Source organism: Diaporthe batatas (assembly GCF_019321695.1).
Source record: "Diaporthe batatas strain CRI 302-4 chromosome Unknown Contig00001, whole genome shotgun sequence".
Lineage (NCBI taxonomy): Eukaryota > Fungi > Ascomycota > Sordariomycetes > Diaporthales > Diaporthaceae > Diaporthe > Diaporthe batatas.
Genome location: NW_025408548.1, coordinates 425432 through 445689, shown reverse-complemented (window position 1 = coordinate 445689; position 20258 = coordinate 425432). Strand labels below are relative to the sequence as shown.

The 20258-nt window shown below is 54.9% G+C and overlaps 3 protein-coding genes across 3 annotated transcripts; 2 read left to right on the top strand and 1 right to left on the bottom strand.

Annotated features, from left to right (window-relative positions):
• Positions 1–214: 214 nt before the first annotated feature.
• KVR01_000937 (uncharacterized protein) lies at positions 215–2732 on the bottom strand (the record flags this gene model as incomplete). Its single annotated transcript, XM_044788012.1, has 4 exons — positions 215–233; positions 1310–1616; positions 1815–1890; positions 1998–2732. The coding sequence occupies 4 exons, from the start codon at positions 2730–2732 to the stop codon at positions 215–217; spliced, it is 1137 nt and encodes a 378-aa protein (XP_044650886.1).
• A 1717-nt stretch (positions 2733–4449) lies between these two features.
• On the top strand, positions 4450–8113 carry KVR01_000239 (uncharacterized protein). The gene is made up of 3 exons (XM_044781881.1): positions 4450–6484; positions 6553–6911; positions 6973–8113. Exons 1-3 carry the CDS (start codon positions 5473–5475, stop codon positions 7324–7326), a joined length of 1725 nt encoding a protein of 574 aa, XP_044650188.1. The 5' UTR covers positions 4450–5472; the 3' UTR covers positions 7327–8113.
• Positions 8114–12470: 4357 nt separating this feature from the next.
• On the top strand, positions 12471–19105 carry KVR01_000268 (uncharacterized protein). The gene is made up of 4 exons (XM_044791900.1): positions 12471–14549; positions 14640–15532; positions 15629–17282; positions 17483–19105. Exons 1-4 carry the CDS (start codon positions 12557–12559, stop codon positions 19027–19029), a joined length of 6087 nt encoding a protein of 2028 aa, XP_044650217.1. The 5' UTR covers positions 12471–12556; the 3' UTR covers positions 19030–19105.
• The last annotated feature ends 1153 nt before the right edge of the window (positions 19106–20258 follow it).

Genomic DNA, 20258 nt, shown 5'->3' with positions numbered 1-20258 from the left:
TAAAGTAAAATACTTTTAATATTATATAATTAATAGATTAATAAAAGAGTTTTAAGAAATATAAATAAAGTTATAAATCTTTAAAAGAATATAAAATTTTATTTATAAATAAGTTTTAAATTTATAAAATAATTTATAAAATAATATAATAAAAATAATTTACTATAATATTATTAATATTTTAATATTAAAACTAATATAAATTTAATTATCTTTAAAATACTATTAATTTCCTTTAATAAAAGTAGATAATAATATATAAGTAACACCTAAACTAAGCTCTAACAATAGCTCTTCAACATCTACAACTCAGAATCCTAATATCCGGCCAGGGCAAGCTAGTTTCAATATCACACAGCAACAATCATTAAAAGAATACAAAGACACACTAAATAAACTAAAATTACACCCACCACCCCATCCTCCTACTATTAAGCAGACAATACTACCGCCACTAAAAACAACTATAACTAGCCCGATAGTCCTTAGGACAATAGGGCCACAACACACACTAAGATCTAAATCTTGTAAAAAGCCTTAATCCAAACTTACCTAAACCTAGTAAAAATTAATTGCCACCAACCCAGCCCTTATCCATCCCAAGAAAGGCTGTTATAAAGTTATCAGCCTAATGACCATTGTCTTCTACTTCATCTTCATACTCAAGGGGGTCCAATAGGTCAACATACTCCATTTCTACAGCAGGCGCTCATTATTACTATATCCACAATAAAGAAGAACAAAAGAACTTATTAAAAAGGTAATTAAATAGCTTTAATAAGTATAAACCGATATAACTATAGAATGGTAAAACTAATATCCCTTTAAAGAAGGGATTTCTTTTTAATAAATTTAAAATGAAAAAAAAGAAAGATGAAAACCTTAGTTATAATTAAGACTTAAACCCTAATAGAGCTAGATTAGCAAGTATAGCAGTTATAGTGTGGTTTCGCTTCTATTCCGTATACGTCCGAGGACATACATGGCGCCTTCATAAGGTGGTAAGCACTCACAGCAGTTACAGTATAGTAATTTCTAGCAGCGTAATTTGATTTAGCATCATAAAGACTCTTGATTATATTCGGTCCTCCATTCCACCTGCTGAGTTCAGGCCATGTGGTATGTTCTCAATTCAAGAGCGGCCAATGTTGTATCTTGGTGTATAAACCTGCGGCAGCTATCCTCTTTGTAGAAACTGCACACTTTGTGTGGATGTGTACAAAGGAAAAGAGGTTATGAAGACGGGACCGAGAAAGAAGAGTCCAAGCCCTACGCACTGTCTTGCAACGGGGATTCTGGTGAACGTGACCGTGTTCCAGTACTACTCCGAACTCGTTCCGGTGATGGAGTCCCGAGGTCTGTGTCAGGCGGGTCCGGAGGAGCGATGGCCACGTCGCCAGGGGCCGCGGGGTGGTCCCTGTGGTCGACCCTGCGACCCATTAATTCTTCATCCGGGTCCCCTTGGTCCAAGTACATGAATCCGTTCCTCTCGTATGCCCGTCCTATAGCCCTCGCCCTCTCGTCCAATGGCATTGTCACACCCGGATTTGCCGAAGAGGCCCATTGGCTGCGATACGCCGGTCCCAGTAGGCCCGGCTCCAGGAGGACTACAGTATCTAGAGTCAGCAACTAAAGCAGGAAGGAAGTTGTTCCATTGAAAGAGGGGGAGAGGGAAGCGAGGAACAATTGCGGCCATAGAGGGCTGCTTACTGGTAAGTGGCCTGCCAAGATTGTATGCTTTCATGTAAATTGTCAGCTTTCTCTATAGCCAACCTGTGCTCTATTAGCTCCGGGCGATGCCGGAGACGACTTACGTTCTGGTAGTGTCCCGCCCGCCATTAGCCTATAAAACAAATCGAAGCCTTGGTCGATGATACGCTGTCCTGTGACCTGTGACCGGGGCGATATTAGAGCCTACCATTGTATAATGTACGCTAACGATTGCTAAGGGCTGGAGAATGTGATTATGGGAATCAAGCAGCCGGGGTGGCACTAACGTTGTCATCCAACCATATCATAGGTATATAGACGATGTCAGTATTGCCATGAAGGCTCGCCCAGGGTGCGGTAAAGCCCCTCTGAATTGAAGGGCGCGGGAGGATCATCCCATCTTGGTCTGCGGTGATCTCCTCATCTAGGTCCCCCCGTGCGAAGAGCCTGCTGAAGAAGATTCGCATATCTGAGAAGGGCACGTCGTCGTTAAACCGCTCACCAAAGTCGCCCAGCAATAGATCTATCCAATCATCCGAACTTCGGTCCACCCACCAGGCGTGAATAAAGCCTATGAATTGCTCTTCCTGCCCCGGGCGTGTGAGGAACATTTCCCCGAAGTAACCCGTCCTTCCCGTGGGCGTCGGGTCTATGTAGACCTGCAGCGACATGCGTAGTGTAGCTCTGGTTCTGCTGCGGTGAAGCAGTATGTCTGATGTCCCTCGTGCCTCAGCTATGACCACAGTGCTGGGATGTCTCCGCTCTTGTGGTCTGGCACGTGTGCGAGGCAATGCACTATCCGCAGCCACATACGGGCCGTGCAAGGGCTGCGTCTGGGCGGGTATGGCTGTAGGAGCCACCGGGACATGGCTCTGTGCACCTCCTAGGCATCCATATGAGCAGTGGCAATTTTTGAAATCATTTTTGAGCCTCCGGAGCTGGTCCTGGAGATGCTTCTGGCGAAGGAAGAGGGACCAGCGGTCGTTACGCAGTCGCGATCGGCTAGTGCAGACAGTAGCCATGATAACGCGAGTCTTTACTCCTTTTCGCGTAGAGTCTGACGCGAATTAGATGGAGAATTGACAAAATGATCATGTGTGCGCTAGAGTACATCATTTCAAGGGTTTCATTGAGGTGCTCCGACAAGCTCCAAATGCGTCGAGTCTTCAAATGCTTTGTTGCCATGTGCTGACAGTATGGACAAAGAGGGCAAAATTGAACATGTTCACCATTCGTCATGGGGATTAAGTCATAAGCGCTTTTAAAGTAATGGAGAATCTACAGTGAATTGGAGTTTTGAATGCAATATCTATAACCCAAGATTGTGGATGTTACAGCGATGACCTTCGGTGAGCCTTCGCGTCGATTGGCTGCGATGATCCACTCGTAGCCATGATTAGGCTGCCGCCCCCTATCCGTAAATCAGCGTTTCTGTTGTAGGTAATGGGTGGGCTCAAACAATGAGGCACAGTGCAGGCGAGAGCCGTCGGTTGTCCTCCGACGAACGCTGTGCAAGACCCAGCCCCATCGGTTCTTTGAGATGGCAGAAACCGGAATAGCTGGAGGATCCTCAATACGTGAATAGCCCTGGAATTGAACCCAATAATGGAGCTTGAAATATTTGTAAAGATATCCATCTTTGCATTAGGCGTTTGGCGGCCTCAGGACCTCTTCAGCGGCCGTTTGACCAATAGGATGTCGTACCGAATCGGCGCCCACACGCCGGAACAACGGCCAAGGTCAACGTCGACAGGTGGGTATAACGATAACCGGTGTTGGTGCAAGCTTAAGGCAGCCGTAGGCACCTATACATAGGTGCTTCCGAGCCCTTCTGCAGGCACCTAAATACAACCAACCTACTTAGTGTACACCACTCTTAATCTCTCTCTCTACACGTGCGTGAAGAGTGCCAGTTGGCAACCAGAGGAATTCATCAATGAGAAAAGGCAGGATACGTAAGAATATGTCGGGTACCCTGACTGATTCAGCAATTTATTATAAGCAATATGCAGGCGCCAAGCAGGTATAGACATTTGTGCGGCTAGGCTTGCGATATCGCCTTGGCTTTGCTTGCAGTTTCTGAGTGCTTGTCACCAAAGCCAGCCCCATTGGAGTAGCCGCGCTGGGTCTTGGTTGGACCTGAGCAGGCTGGATGGGGATGTGCGATTGCAGGATGTAAGGGAGATGCACGACCCGGCCAAGGGCGTTCATTGGATGTTGTATTTGTTTGCGGCTGCATAAAGTTGGCGAGGTGGCTGAAGCAGTGATTATAAGAGGTGCTTCTGTGGATGGCCATAGCTTCGTCATTGATTCCGAACACCTGCAGTGCATGCCAGTGCCAAAGATGCTCTCATCTAGCGTCGGTAATGAACGTTGGCCCCAGAGAACTTTAGGAACTGAACCGGGCTACAATAAGACAAAAAAAAGAAGGGATAGTTGTTGGGCTTGATTCGACAAAAGGCCATCTGTGAACGGCGTTGCACAATGATTATTGTTAGTGGTGTTGGAGCAAGTCATCCATCCAGTCTCGACAGACCCGACCTCGAAGGTGCCAGGTCCATCCCGCCTGCCCGCAGACGCTCGACAGACGACGTGCCCGCACCCAAGTACCCCACCTGCGAACCAGCGCGGGGCAGTGACTTTTCACCTCACTAGCGGGCTGGAGGTGGATGATCCCAGCTCCTGGGGGAGAAACAGCAGCAGCAGCAGGTGCCGACGGGGAGAGCTCGTCCTATGATTTTCTTATCCGCGGTAGATTTCTGTCGTCGGCTGCAACTCTGCTGCGTCGTCAGATGGGCCCTTCGCTTCAGCCTCACCGTTGTACAGTGCAACGCCGCTGAGCTCACCTCCCGTGTTCTCTGTCTGCAGTTTTGCTGTCTGTCTGTCCTCACCTCTCGCCCGCCCGTTCTCTTCCCTCTCCCACGCGGGCCAAGTTGGGTCGAGTCGATTCGAGTCGAGCATCACCTCCCGGACAGCCCCACCAGCAACCAGCAGAGCAGCACACTTGACTACCTGACTACCTGACGACCTGACGACCTGACTGTCTGCCTGTCTGCCTGACTGCCTGGTCACGAACCCAGACGTCAAGTCACGTCACAATCTCAACCAAGCCTGAGCTGAGTTATTACTAGCCTAAACCACGCACTTGACCTGCGCACGCCTACTACAGATACTGCCAGTGCTGCCAGCGCCAGTGCCAGCCGTGCCCTCACCTGTGCCCGCCTTTCTCCAACTCGGGCTAGCTCCACCCAAGCAGCGTCAACCCACGCCGCCTCTGCACTCAACCGCTCGTCTTTTTGCAAACCTACTGCTGCCCCTCCGCACGACCTCGATTGCGTCCAAGGGCTGTCAAGGCGACGATAACTTGCACTGCAGCGCTTGTCCAGTAGCCGTTTAACAGTCGCCCTACCCACCTGTCTGCCTGGCCGATCTGTTCCTGATTTGTTCTTGCTGGTGGGCCGTTGAGTGCGTGCACAACAAAACCACGAGCGTCCTCTGACAAACCCACCCGACATCGCCGTTGCTCGAGTAACCATCCCAACCTTGCTCGCCCGCCCTCCCCAGTCCACCAAAAAAGCCGACCGCGCACCGACCGATCCTCGCCAACCAGCCAACTCCCTGGGGCAGAGCAAAACCTCCCGCTGGCCTGGCCAACCACCCACTGCCTCACATCTCTGGCCAGCGCCTTCGAGGCCCGCCTCATTCTCCCCCTTCCCTTCCCTTGCCGCGAGCAAACGACCCCGACCCGACCCCGCCGCCAAAATGCCCTGCTTCAAGGGTATTGCGGTGAGCATCCACGCCAACGGGACCCCGCTCCCAGAGCACGGCATGCAGAAGCAGTCCAAGTTCTCCAGGATCAACACCTTCATACCCGTCCCCAGCCCCACCCTGAGCGAGGACTCTGGCAAGACCGAATCCGCAAAGTTCGCCATCTCCATCACCCTGCTGACCCCCGGCCTGCCCATCCCATACTCGACCCCGAAACCCACTCGCGACAATCCTGATCCCACGCCGCAGTATGCCGCCAGGGACATGGCCTCCAGCAGGGCTGGCAACGGCGTCAACCCCTACATCCCCATGACCAACAGCGACAACGAGACCGTCGCCGCCTACATCTACTTCGACGGCCGCGCAAAGGAAGAGGTGGCAACACTGCTCAGGCCCGGCGAGGAGACCTGGGTCAACAGCAGATGGGTCCAGGTCCCCGACTCCGAGGGCGGCGGCCTGGCCGAGAGGGAATTCCTGTTCCGTGAGGTCGGCCTGGAGCGGTGGCTCAACGGCCTCGACCTCAAAGGCCACGACGCCGAGGAGCGGCTCGAGAGGCGCCGCCAGAAGTTCGAGCGCCGGCGCAGGAAGCAGAGGGGTGAAGGCATGGGTGCCCTGCTGGGCGACTCGTCAAATGGGCCCCGAGATGCCTTCCGCTACGGCAACGACGAGGGGAGCCCCGTCGAGGCTGTCTTCGACGAGGACTCCATGTCTGATTCGGACGACGAGTTCCCCGAGGCCGCCGGCCAGATCAAGGTCGCCATGTTCCGCGTCATAGCGTCTGGCGAGATCAAGAAGGGCGAATACTCCCCGCAGTTTGGCGCACACGACGACGATGACGAGGTCAATGGCGGCAACTCCAACGGGGTCGACGCCGATGTCGAGCACACTACGAGTTTCGCGAAGCCCAAGACTCTCGATCCCAAGACCATCAGCACACAGACTGTCACTGGTATCGATGGGCCAGAGAAGCCCTACGCCACCTTTACTTTCTACTACCGTGGCGAGCGTAAGTACACCTTTCCCGGGGCACCTGACGAGCACCACCTGAACACCAGCTAACCCCCCCGCGTACAGGCCAGCTGCAGAAGATGGGGGTTTTGCCCTCGGCCAAGTCACAAGCAACCACACCCGCAGCAGCGAAGCGACGGTCCGGCCAGCTCGACTTCTCCAACCTTGGCCCTCTCAAGACGACAGGTACGGTCGGGTTCTCCGCCTTCAGGGACCAAACAGCAGAGTCGTCCAAGAGGAGAAAGGGCCGCACCAAGTCGAACGGCAGTCTCGGCGCTATGGACGAGGACTCGGAAGAAGACGAGGACGAACCAGAGATCCTCGGCAAGATGGAGGACATCGACGATAAGGAAGTCAAGCCGAGCACAGCGCCCGAGGATGTCAAGTTCACCGGTGAATTGGCCGAAGGTGTCGACCGTATTAAGGTATTCTCATCCGTGCCAGTCTTTCCCTCGAGTGTTAATGAGATGCTGACAAACTTTACAGCTTAAGCGGCAACGGTCAGCCGAGCCAGAAGGCACCGCCTCACCCGACGCCAAGTCCCCCAACCTGAGCGCAGCGACATCCCCTCCCAACATGATATTCGGCGCCGGCGGCGATGGCCCGCGCTCCTCGGGCCTGGCCCCGCCCTCTTTCTTCCCGACAAACCTATCCGACGAGATCGCGCCCGCCGGCAGCCCGCTCAAGAAGCAGCGCGCCGGGACCCTGGACGACGGGTCTGGCCAGCCATCCCAGCCCGCCCTGGGGGTCTCGCAGCCCAAGGTCTCCTCGTCCGCGCCGGCCGTGCCGGCGGCCCCCCTCGCGCAGAGTAGTGCGCACGACGACGAGGAGGAGCTATAGATGCGCGGCCACCATACCATACCAGTTTAGCACTGCATCTACTCCTAGATGTAGGACAGTTCTCGGGTATATGTTATCGGCAGCGGAACCCAGCGTGTCATTCTTGAAGACCCCTGTTTGATCATTTGATTGGGTCCTCGAGTGTCAGGATATCCTCTCACGGAAATGGAACTACCAGCAGCGCATTTTGGGACCCTACCACCGGATGGCTTGAAAGCGGACCGGGGGACCTCCCAAAAAGAGGGGGAAAAAAGAGAAAAGAAAAGAAAAAGCCGGGTTGCCACAGGCCCCCTTGACACCAGATGGAAGGAAGAGCGGAGGAGAAAGCGCCGGGGCAATTCTTCGAGCCGAGGGACTCCCACATCTTTGCTGGGTGAAAGCAAGTGGGGGTTTTTGTGGCCAACTGACACTGGATGGGGACGGACACGCTGAGTCGTCAAGTGTAAATACCCCAATATAACCAAAAAATTGCAAAAAACACAGGGCCTCCAAGATGAAGATTCGCGCCTACTTCCTCTGTGCGGGGGGTGGGTTTTCTGGGTGGCTGCGGTTTTCTCGAGCAGCAGCAAAACTACAACAGCAGAAGCAGCATCGTCGTGCGTACAGCATGGAGTTCGGGCTCACGGGCAAACCTGTCGTCTTGTGCTTGCCTAGTTGCCTCTCTCTCTGGAAGTGAAAATGCGGTTGGTTGTGGTGGTGGTGGTCGTGGTGAAGAAGACGATGGATGCTCCCAAGCAGAACAGGGACATGGAAGCAGAGCCAGGTATGCGTCGAGGGGGCGAGTGAGATTGGGACAAGGGGGCTGGCGGGCATGGATGCCGGAGGCTTTCTTGGGGGTGGGTAATCAGGAAGGAAGGTAGAAGGAAGGAAGGAAGGGGAAATGGTGGTTGGTTAGGTGGACGAGTTCTGCGTTGAAAGGCATGCATTTGGGGGGCGGCGTAGGGTAATAGGGTAATGTGGTGGGTGGTTGTTATGCGTGCTTCGGAAACAGGGGTGAGGAGGAAGAGGGATACTTGTGGATCTCTGATCCCCCTCCCCTTCAACACCATTTTCGAGCGGATGTTCTGTGGCCTTGTGGTCGAGGTAGACGATGCTCGCTCTTCCAATCGAGCGGAAGGGAGGAGATGGGAATACAGGGTCGGTCATCACACGGGGTGAACTTTCCCCCACTTCCCCCAGCCAAAAGAAGTCAATGATAGATATTTCTCCCCTTCTTTTTTTCCTTTGACAGACGGGGCCGTTGAGCACTGGAGGGGAGGCTTGTTGTCCCCCCACCCCGCGTGTATGGATCCGCGTTGAAGGTGGTGGAGGTGTTGGATGTTGAATTTGGGCATGGCATGGCGTGCGACGGCGCTGTTTCGCGTTGGGATGTGTATTGCTTGCTGTGGGTGTGGGTGTGTGAGTGAGTGTGTGTGTGTGTTGTATGCTGTAGCTAGGGTATCGGGCCTAAATACCCTGTCCTCTTGGTTTCGGGGCGAATTGCTGAATATTCAACGTTCAGACTAGGTGATATCTTTTATTAAATAACCTCTTTTCCTTGATGCTGGCGTTGATCTTCTCCCCCCCCCCCCTCAACAACTAGATCGATGTGGTCGTCAGGGTTCGGGCTACCGACTTATGTAAGCAAGAGTGGTCCCGCAATCCAACATCTCTAAACTGCAAATTTTCGAACGGGCACTGCAGAGCTTTCCTTTCTCTCCTCTCCTCCAACCACGGCGCGATCCTCGAGGGCTCTCCCTCGAGGGTCTTTGACGCCATGCACGCACCGCACCATCTAGGCTGTGTCAAGGTAAGCTCCTCGTCGCATTGTTTCCTTCTTCTGTCGCCACGACCGCCCACGTTGCAAAATGATGAATCAATTTTTCCATTAAGAACGGCCAACTGAAAGTCAAACCCATGTTGATCCAACTTATCAAGCTCAACAGTCTGAATTTTTGCACACAATTGTTTATTCACATTCCTCTGAACATGCTGCAGTTTACATTGATTGCTAACTCGGGAGGAACGAAACAGTGACACGGATCAACCCCCCACCGCCATGTTGTGATTTGTTGTGGCCGGCTACTCAACCCTCTCGAACCACACGAGCCCCTCGACCGTATCCTCGCCAGGCTCGACCGCAAGCCACGTGACCCCCAGCGCGTCGGCCCTGCCGCCAGGACCGACGCGGAACTGCGCGGGGGCGTAGTTCCTGTCGGCGACGCCGTCGGGCTGGCCCAGCGTGTGCAGGAACATCATCCAGTACTCGCCCGAGACGTGCTCGAACTCGCTGTAGGTGGGCCAGGTGGCGTCGCGGCGGGTGGCCGTGAGGGTGGCGTTCTTGTTGATCAGGGCCGTCTTGCCGTCGCCGAGGGCCAGCTCGACCGTGATGTTTAGGTAGCCCGGGTGGAAGTACGTCCCCGTGTAGGCCTCGAGGGGCAGGGCCGGCGGGATGCGGTCTTTTTCGCCCCTGGGCCGGTCTGGGTAGTATGTGTCTATTGCCTTTGAGACCTTGTCGTCCCAGTCTTGTTGTTGTTTTGTGAAGCTGGGCGGGAGAGAAACAAACAGGAATAATGTCAGCATTTATTCATGCAAGATCGTGGAGAAACAACCTACCTCGCACGCCAGTCATACCTCTCCGCCTCGGGCACCCCGAGCCTGTCGTCGACCAGCCCCCAGACGAGCAGCAGCTCGACAAGGTTAGCCGTCCCGGCCGTGTTGCCCAGCGCGACGACGCCAAAGTCCAGGCCGGGGAAGAAGAACACCTCGGCCCCGTACGCGTGCATGCCGCCCGCGTGCGTCCAGAACCGGTGCCCGCGGTAGCTGGTCGTCTCCCAGCCCAGCGCATACATCATGGGCCCGTCGTAGGGCGAGCCGCCACCGGGCAGGGCCTCCCCCGGCGCCACGATGGCCCGCGGCGTCTTGACCGCCGCATGCCCCGCCCTCCCCAGCGGGCCCGCCTCGCGGAGCAGGCTGCGCACCCACAGCGCGTAGTCGGCGACGTTGGAGATGACGCTGCCCGCGCCGCCGACCTCGTCGACGGGCATGTACGGCACGCCCGAGAAGTTCTGGTGCGTCCTATCCCACACGTAGCCCCCCGCGAAGTGCTCCGGCGCGGCGAGGGCGTCCGGCACCGAGAAGTAGGTCGACCGCATCCCGAGGGGCAGCCAGACCCAGTCGCGCAGGAGGTCGCCGAGCCAGGCGCCGCCGGCGAGGGTCTGGGCCGCGTGGCTGGCCGCCACGTACATCTGGTTGCAGTACTGCCACTTGGTCCGCGGCGGGGCGTTGAGCGGGAGGTAGCGGAGGGAGCGGGTGCCGTCGCGGACCGTGGCCGTGCGCTTCTGCCCGGTGGCGGTGTCGACGACCTGGTGGGTCGAGGCCTTGTCGTGGCGGGGGAGGCCGGTCCGGTGGCTTAGGGCGTCCTCGATTGTGATGTGGGTTGTTGCCCAGGGGTCGGCGAGGATGAAGTCCTGGTGGGTTTTGGGGGTTGGGTTAGCCTGTTTGGTTTATTGGACTTTGTGTGTGTGTGTGTGTGTGTGTGTGTATGTGTGAGATATATATATATATATATGTATGTATGTATGTATATATAGAGAGAGAAAGAGAGGGAGATCAAGAGACTTTGTTTCCCCCGAGCATCAACGGACGGACGAACAGCTTACCTCCGGAATGATGTCGTGCATCTTGGTGTCCCAGGCGAGCTTCTGCCCGTGGACCGCGGGGGCCGTGTAGTTGCCCGAGTCGATCATCATGGCCAGCGCCGCGGCCGTGAAGGCCTTGCTCGTGCTGGCGCAGTAGAAGAGCGTCGAGGGGGTCACCGGCGTGGAGGGGAAGGTTGCTATGCCGAAGCCCTGGGTGTGTGTGTGTGTTATCATATGATGCTCGTGTCTTGTTTGTTTGTGGTCGATGAGGCCATCACGGTATATCAATGGTGATGAGTAGTGGGTCTAGGTTTAAAATCCCGACACATGCATGAATGCCACTCGGCACCGCGCTTCGGAGACCTTGGGATAATGAGACGGAGATGGTAGTTCCTGACGAAACCCGAAACCTACCTCAGTCCAGATATTATCCCCGTCGACGATCCCGATCGCCACCCCGGGCACATGCCACTCCTCCAGCAGCTCGCCGACATGCTTCGCATACTCCTCGGTGAATGGGCTGCCCCGCACGCCCTTCAAGTTGTCCTCACCCGAGGTGATGGGCTTCTGAGACTCACCCCGCGCCACCGCGGCGCAGAGCGCCGCGAGTGCGACCTGAGCTGTGGCACGCATCTTGTGTGTGTGTGTCGTCACGATGTGATGTTCATCTAGAAGGACGATCCCGGTGATATTACCAGCCGGCTGGTAGGAGCTGAGTGGCTTTTTAACTACAGTATTCTCCTTGGCAAGGGGCCGCGGAGACTATGCCCGTCTGACACGCCTGTGCATCAGTGACGTGACGCGGCAGGATTCAAGGCGGGACCCCAATCCTGCCGGCGATAAGCAATAGACTCCATGTCGACTCTTCTTGGGGCGCGCTTCTCTCACCGACATGCGGAGTTCATTCATTCCGATGGTTTGACAAATATGTATTTCATTTCACATGTCGTATTTCTACCGGTGTTATGTGCATTGTATCTTTTTCAAGGAGCTGCCAGTAGGTCTTTGTGCGTTTGCCACTTTATTCTCAGCGCGTCGTGTATTACGGCTTCGGACGTACATGAAATATCTAGGTAGGAACGAAACCAGATACTTTCAATTTTCTCCGTAGGACACAGATGCATATAGTAGACAATATGGGGGCGTCATGTATTCGGACATCTGCAGTATAGAAGCGAGATCAGATATAGTACCTGGGTAGTTGGTTCATCTTTTATCGCCGTATATGGCCTATCGCTGCAGTCTTGGCTTATAGATTCGGGAACGTATTCAGGATTGATACCTAGGTATGTTTTTCCAGCCTCGCTCCTAGCCAATGGATTCATCCAAGTCGAGGGTCAGTTGCGTGATTGTCTTGGTGGCATCATGGACGACATGCATGTGGGCCAACCTAGTAACCGCCGACTGTAGTCTCTGGATCCACTCTCATGCAGCATGCAACTGTTGGTGATCCAAGCCTTGGCCAGCTGAAAGCAGGGCGCCACAGCTACGCCGCACACCATTTGCGACTAGTTTTTAATGGAAAGAGTATGTAAGTACCGCACTCATCAAATCGATGAGCGAGGCTTGCATACCAGATCCCGTGCTCGGCGTGCTGTCACACACACATCATGACCGCAACGTCAAGCCCGCCCCAGGCCCGGCGTTACCTGATCCCTGATTGGTTCCTGGAGTGCAACGTCAAGACCGCGGCAGACCTTGCTGCGGCTCCCGAGCAGATCGTCTTTTGCAACTGCGATGATTGCAAGGAGGCGAAAGACGACGACGACGACGACGACGACGAGGATGGCGGCGATGCGGGTCTCGCAGGCGGAAAGGTGTGCCCTGATGATAAAGCAGGGCCAGCTGATGCCGGGAAGGACGATGGCAGCGCCAGACAGCCCAACGACACCAGCTTCAGCTCGTCGCTCGCCAGGGAGCTGCCCGCGGACGAGATCCACTACAGGACGTTCGCGAGGCTCCGCGACATGACCGCGGCGGCGCTCGTGGCGGACCGCAGCGGGAGGCTGGTGCGGCCAGAGGGCTCGGCCGTCGTGTTCCGCCTGGAGAAGGAGCTGCCACCCATAGCAGACGACGACGACGGCTGCACCACGGGGCGGTACCTGGAGCCGGTGTGGATGGGCCGGGCCGTGGGGCGCGTCGCCAGGGCCCTCGGCGTGGCGCTGGTCGAGCTGGACTTTCAGGACCTCGAGGAGCTCGGCTGCGAGTTCCACCGCCAGGACCGCCGCGACGTGGAGGCGCGGGGGTGCGAGGGTGAGGGTGATGCCACCGCATCGGAGGGGCTGGCCTTGACGTCGGAGAGGCCCCAGGGAGATGCCGAGGGCGATGCTGAGACTGAGGGGGATGGAGGCGTGGCATGTGCTACATCAATAGGGGGAAGTGGCAACAAGGCTGAGAAGGCCCCAGACGTCAAGGAGACTCAAGAGGCCGAGGCGGACCAAGAAGACGGGGATGTCAAAAAAGCCGAGGACGCCGAAAAAGCCGAGGATGGCAAGGGAGCTGGGGAGACCAAAGAAGCTGAGGAGACCAAAGAAGCTGAGGAAACCCAAAAGGCTGAGGAGGTCCAAGAAGCTGGGGATGTCGAAGACGCAGAGGATGGCGAGGACGCGCAGGATGTCGACCACGAAGAGAATGGCGAAAACGAAGAGGATGTCGACGACAGCAATGAGAATGCTTCGACAAACCAGCAGCAATGGGAGCCCGATGTGTGCTCACTGGACGCGTTCATGCACCATTTCTTTGGTGCTCGCGCAGAGCGTTACGCCGATGGAGCGTGGTGGCAACGGACACAACTGGCTTGGACTCTTCTTCTAGACGCCGTCATGAACAAGCTTACCACAGAGGGTAAAGCTAGAGAGATGCCGGGCGGAACTCCTCGTCATCGTCAAAGCGCCGTTATATTCCACCTCGTCGACTATCGCCCTGTTGAGTACGCCCTGAAGCGACGGATCCTGGCGCGGTTTGCCGAAAAGGTGCGGGAGAGACGGAAGCAGGGCGACGCCGTGGTCATGATTGTGTCTACCAAGGATTATGTGTTGGACCCGGGCGAGAGATTGCAGAGGAAGATTGGAGCCACGAAAGCGTCAAATATGTTTGCGCGCGACGTCAAGATGAGCGATGAGGACTTGGCTCTTCGGGAGAAGACTTACAACGGTGCCGTCAACGCGCGGACCCTGAGGCACTGCCTGAGAGAGTGCTGTGGTCATTGCTTCCCCGCGGATCTTGTCAAGGTCACTGCGAACTGGGCGTGCTCGGAGCGCGGCAAGAGCCTCAGGACGTTTGGAAGCTCCCTGTGGACGTCCGAGGATGTGGGCCACATCGTCACTCAGATCATGGGTCGGTCCTGGCTCAAGCCTGAGCTGAGATTCGCAGACATTCGAGGCGTGCTGAGACGTCTGGGATTTTATAACCCGGTCGAGCCACAGACTCAAGACGCACCGGCAAGCGCAGAGAAAGCCGGGCCCAACGACAAAGACACGGGCGATACCGCTGGAAATCCGTCTTCCGAGGACACCGAGTCCGAGGAAAAGCTTAGCGAAGTGCTCGAAGCTCTCGACCTCAACGACCTCGAGGACGAGCTGACGAAATATATAGTGGATCGTGGTAAGCAGGTGGAAGAACTTGATCCTGCCTTAGTGACCCCCCTCGCCGTGCGTCAATTGTAGAGTGCTGACATATGCCCGTTGACGGCAGAATCCTTGAAGACCGGTTGGGATGATGTGATTGTCGACGACGAAACTAAGGAGCTCATGCAGCAGTTCGTCGCCTCGCATAGTCTACAGTTCGACTGCGAATCCGAGAACCTGAGGCAAGCCCTGCGCATGCGAGGGGCACTGCTCTACGGGCCTCCCGGGACAGGCAAGACCGCGCTCAGTCGTGCCGTTGCCACGGCCTCCGGATCACGTATGATTGCTGTCAGCAGCGCCGCGCTGATTTCCCAGTTCGACGGAGAATCAGAAAAGTATATTGAAGCAGCCTTTACGCTCGCGGGCAAGCTCCACCCATGCGTGCTGTTCATCGACGAGGTCGATGCGCTTTTCTATCGACGCAGCTCTGGCGACCCGGCTCACAAGCGTGCTCAATCAAACCAGTTCCTAAGTCAATTGGATGGCCTTTCGCATGATAATAAGGCCCCACTCGTCCTTGTGGCCACGAATAGACCATGGGACCTGGACGAGGCGTTCCTGAGACGCCTCCAGCATAAGATCTACATTGGGCTACCTGACTTCCAGGCCCGCGCTCGCATCCTCGGACTGTTTCTTCACCTGGAAGACCTAGATCCGGCCGTCGATATCAACGGTCTCGCGCTGGTGACTGAGAACTACTCGGGCTCGGACCTCAAAACTCTTTGTGCCAAAGCTGGTCTGCTTTGGGAAGTAGAGCAGGCCCGCTTACAATCTCTGTACAATTCGCTCTCTGAAAAGTTTTCAGTGGCTACCAAGACACCCAAAAAGGTGCAGCTTGGCATTGACCACTTTGTCAAGGCCCTTGACCAGGTCCAGCCCAGCCATGTCGCCGGGGACCTGGCAGAAGGCCTCGAGAAGTTTTCGAGGAAGCACAATCCATCAGTCTCCACTTCAGATAAAGTGAGTTGGCAATATATAATTGTGTCCTTTCACTTCCTTGTCTTTTGCGCTGTCGAAGCGGTTGGTTGAAAGACGCTGACTTACAATTGCCTCCAGGAACCCGGCATCCGTCTCATCTACAACATCGCAACCAAGCGGCACGATAGAGTTCATGTTGGAGATCTGATCTCCAAGATTACTGCCGTGGATGATGTTCCGGCTGTAAAGCAGGACGAAACCGCAGATTATGAAAAGCAGGTGCAGGCATGGTGCCAGCTGGACCTTTTTGGTCATCTTGTGCGTCGTCTACGCACCCGTTTGGCCGTACTCTTGTTCTATTCTCAGAGAGTATTGGAACATCAGATGCAAGTGCAGGCCTGGTGTCAAATTCACATTCCAACGCATCTCATGCGTCGTTTATACAGCAACTTGGCCGCGCTCTTTTTTTGTCTCCACAACTCCAACCATTCCGCTGCGACTCTAAAGCAGGCTGCCTTGGACTCGGAGCACTCGAGATTGAGGGGCCCCGGATCAAGAACGAGACAGAAGACACGGAAGACTGTGCGAAGAAAGAGGTCTAAGCTCAAAGAAAACGTGTCGGCTGCCTTGGACCAGGGGAAATCAACAGAGGCTGGCCCCATTTCAGAAACACGACAGACGACGCAAAACACTGCGCCAGCAGACGAGTCCAAGCTCCAACAAAGCCCTCCGGCTGCCAAGACGACGAACTTCCGCTACTCGCCGCTTGGGAAAAATGAGTTCCGCCTATTGATCATCGCTCCAGGCGAGACAGACGCCCCCTTGGTGTGCGCTCTGAAGCACACATCCTTCGAATCGGACCAATGGTTCTGCGCGCTCTCGTACACCTGGGGCTCTCCCGAGCCGCCCTTCTTCATCAAGTGTAACGGGGCCGACATACGTGTCACGAGGTCTCTTTACGAGGCCTTGAGTCAGATGCGGCGGCGGAGGCTCCCCGTCATCACATGGGCCGACGCTATATGCATCAACCAGAACGACAACGCCGAGAAGGCCGAGCAGGTGATGCGCATGACGGAGATCTACTCCGGGGCCGGCCGGCTGTTCATATGGCTCGGCAACCCCGTCGTGGCTGCGGATGCCGACGTCGCTGTTGCGGCAGTGGAGAAGGCCGCGGGAATCGTGGTGTCTCTGGAGCGCCAGTGGAGGGAAAAACTACACAGCCGGACATTCTTTGAAGCGGTGTGGCAGGACAGGATACGAGCCGAGGATTTCAGCCGAAACGATTGGCAAAAACTCCAGGACTTTTTGCTCATGCCCTGGTTCTCACGCGTGTGGATCTTCCAAGAAGTAGCCTCGGTCATGGCCGTTTCGTCAGACAATGTCCGCGTAGGGTACGGAAACCGCGTCGTTGGCTGGGAGCCGGTCTCCAGCGTCATGGGGATTCCCGAACCGTTCAAAACTGTCAACCCAGTCAGCGTCCGCTGGCTCACCGCCGCCTCGATGGAGAGGGAGTTGTTCACGGAAGCAAAGTCGCGCAACGTTAACTTCTTCCTCCCGACGACTGATGAGGTTACGGAAGAGGACGTGGCCGAGGCTCTTGGGCGCAAGCATGGTGGTCACGCCCTGGGAGCGCATGAGCGCCAAGGCAAATTGTCTGCCAGCGTCGCCATCGTAGTCGACCTCTGCAGGCTTCATTTTCCGAGACTTGAGAAGTCTACGTTGGAGAAGTATACGTTCACTCAGCTGGACACAAAATTAATGGTGGAGGCAGTTTCTACCATATTCTTAAGTGGTCCGTTGTCTCTAAGTCTCTCCATTCCGAAGCTCTCATTGTTTTCAGACACGCTTATCCCACATCTACTATCCATGATCCTCCAACTTCAATAAGCAGACTGCTTTCTATTAGCATGGCCTCAAATCACTTTCCAAGTTCTCAGATACGCACTGCTTGTGACAGATATCCTATTGGTAGCTAACTTCAGCCGACTACAGAGTCTCAAGGGATGGCCACGAAGCATTTGAAAGAGTATGTGATACTCGATGGGCTCGCCGAATCAGCCTTAGTGTACTTCCACCAAACCGGGGATGGTGACGAGTGGTGGGAGCCGGGGAATCCCGCCTTGTTGAAATTACGGCGCCTGATCGGCTTCATCACTGATGCCTCCTTGAGACACACGAGTGGAGGTGGTGCCCTCATCACCGTTGGATTCAAAACCTCAACTTTCAGCTACATCCCCGGCATCAGATACAGGATGTGGCCGCGTATAGAGCTAGCGAGGCGACTGGAAGCCACCGACCTCCGGGACAAGCTTTATGCCTTTCTCGGCATGTTCAGCGAAGACGTCGCGGACGAGCCGCTGCTCAAGGTCGATTACGATTTGAGCGTGGCTGAGGTCTACGCCAACCTCACAATCTACTTTGTCAAGCGTCTCTTGTGCCTCGATGTCTTGGAATTTGTCAACGACATGCGGACAGATAAACCACGCATATCCAACCTCCCGTCTTGGGCGGTTGATCTATCTTCACCTACCGACTTGCAACTGTTCAACATCGGACGATTCAATGCTGGCGGGGCTACTGACCTTGGCAATGCAGAATTCCCGATGCATGTGCTAGGAGTCAAGGTATCAGATGACTGCAGACGACTGGACCTCCATGCTTTCCGTGTGGGCGAAGTGACTGAGCTTGGCTTTTTACCACACCATTACCGAACCATTGAACACCTGACTGGCAACGGCGATCGCGACGACTATGAGAACATCAAAGCGGCAGAATTGAGAACATATGGCCTTGCGCTCGACATGGTCAGCAACTCAAGGTTGGGCCAAAGCACTCGGGACTGGAAGGACGTGACTAGCGAAAACCCAACGGGGAATTGTTTCTCCCCGTCAGCCATCTCCAACATGCAATCACGCCCCTACCTCGGCGGCGAGGACATGTGTAAAGCTTTCTGGCGCTGCATTATTTGCAACCAGTTGATGTATCGGACCGAAAACAGACACGACGCCCCAATCTCACCTGAAGAAAGAGCCGCCGAAATGGAGCAGGTCTTCCTCGAATACCACAACATGATATCTGCAGGCTACATGCCGCGAGAAGTAACCCCCGGACACCCGGGCTCGGCGCCCATCGAGCCTAGCGCCAACGCCTATCTATTCTCCACCGAGTTCGAGCCGCATGCCCGGACGCGCGTCTTTGGCGTGGTGGCGGACGAGCTGATCGGGTGGTTCCCTCGCCGGGCGCAGAAGGGGGACGTGCTCGTGGTCTTCCCCGGGGCAAGGTGTCCGTACGTGCTGAGGAAGGCGCGGAGAGATTCGTGCGAGGTGGGCTTGGATCAGGATGCGGGTAAGGACGATACCGCGCGGGAACAAGACGAACGGAGTGAGTGGGAGGTTGTTGGGCATGCGTATGTGCAAGGGCTGATGGAAGATGTCGTGAGCGAATGGGAACTCGGCCTGACGGAAAACGGAAAAAGGATTTTGGGAAAGCTGAACGCTGGTGGAGAGGCGCCGGCTGCGGAGAGGATCTGTCTTGTATAAAGGTCTGCGCAGTAGATGCCGTACAGTGTCCTGATCCTTGAACTTGACGGAATGTTGCTACTCATATTACCAACCGCTGTGCAGTTGCTATCCCCATCGAATTCGGTTGAAGCGTAAACTGGTATATTTGTAGAGACTCGGTAAGGGATTCGTTGTCCGGAACCAACGTCGGTAAGGAAACCTATCCCCCCTTCGAAATTCAACTCAACCCAACGTTGCCAGTATATTATATCGAGGGGATGGACACTGACATAGAAGGATGTGTTTAGTTGCCTATAAAATACCCTGGACGGAACGAGGTTCTGTCGAATTCGCTAGGCGGCGCGATCAACAACTTTGACTTGATATTAACAAGTCTACAGAAACATTTGTTCAAGAATCTTTATACTTCAGCATACGATAGTCTAAATTAATAGCATGAAATATGCTGTGGTCCATCACATATTGAAATTGGTAACCCTCCAATCAGCCCCCCATTCACCCGGGCTCCTCGGCGTTCGCCCACAGTACCAGTGGAAACCATTAATTGGTCCAATTTGAACCAACAGTGACATGTTGGGATGAACAGGAACGAAGAATCCAGAGGTTTTGGGAGCGCTCAGCTACCCGACCCAATTTGCGCCACTTCACCGCTGCATTCTGTTCAATATGACGTTCAATCAAAGCAACCACAATCCTACCCAATAGCCACTGAGATTTCACTCTCAATTCACATCAGCGAGCCATTCACCATGGGTGGAGTGGCATCTATCGACGCGAGCCCATCAAGTAAGGTTCGGGTCATCTCGGCCGGCTATTCCCCGGACAGGCACCATATGGATATCCATGGCCCTAGATATGCTATTCAATTGCCCCGTCATTTATTATAGAAACCAAATTCTGGTCTGAGACAACCCTTGGGAATGGAAAGATGCACTGTTCCGGAAATGTCGGTCATCAATATTGACCAACCCCCGCCCCCTCCCCCCGCCCCAGACTACTGTAGCACCTGGGTCGAGGCCGGCCTGAGAGGCCCGGAACCGCGACGATTTTGAAACAACGTTGAGGATGGACCGAAGGGCCACCGCCGGGTTTGTAACGACCGCGGAACTGCTGCCTTTCGATTTCATGCCGGCGTTAATGCAGTGGTATCCGCATGCGAAGGTCATCTGGGTCAAACGAGACCCTATCAAGTAGACATAAATAGAATGCTATACTTTTAATCGCGGTTGTCAAGTGACATGCAAATT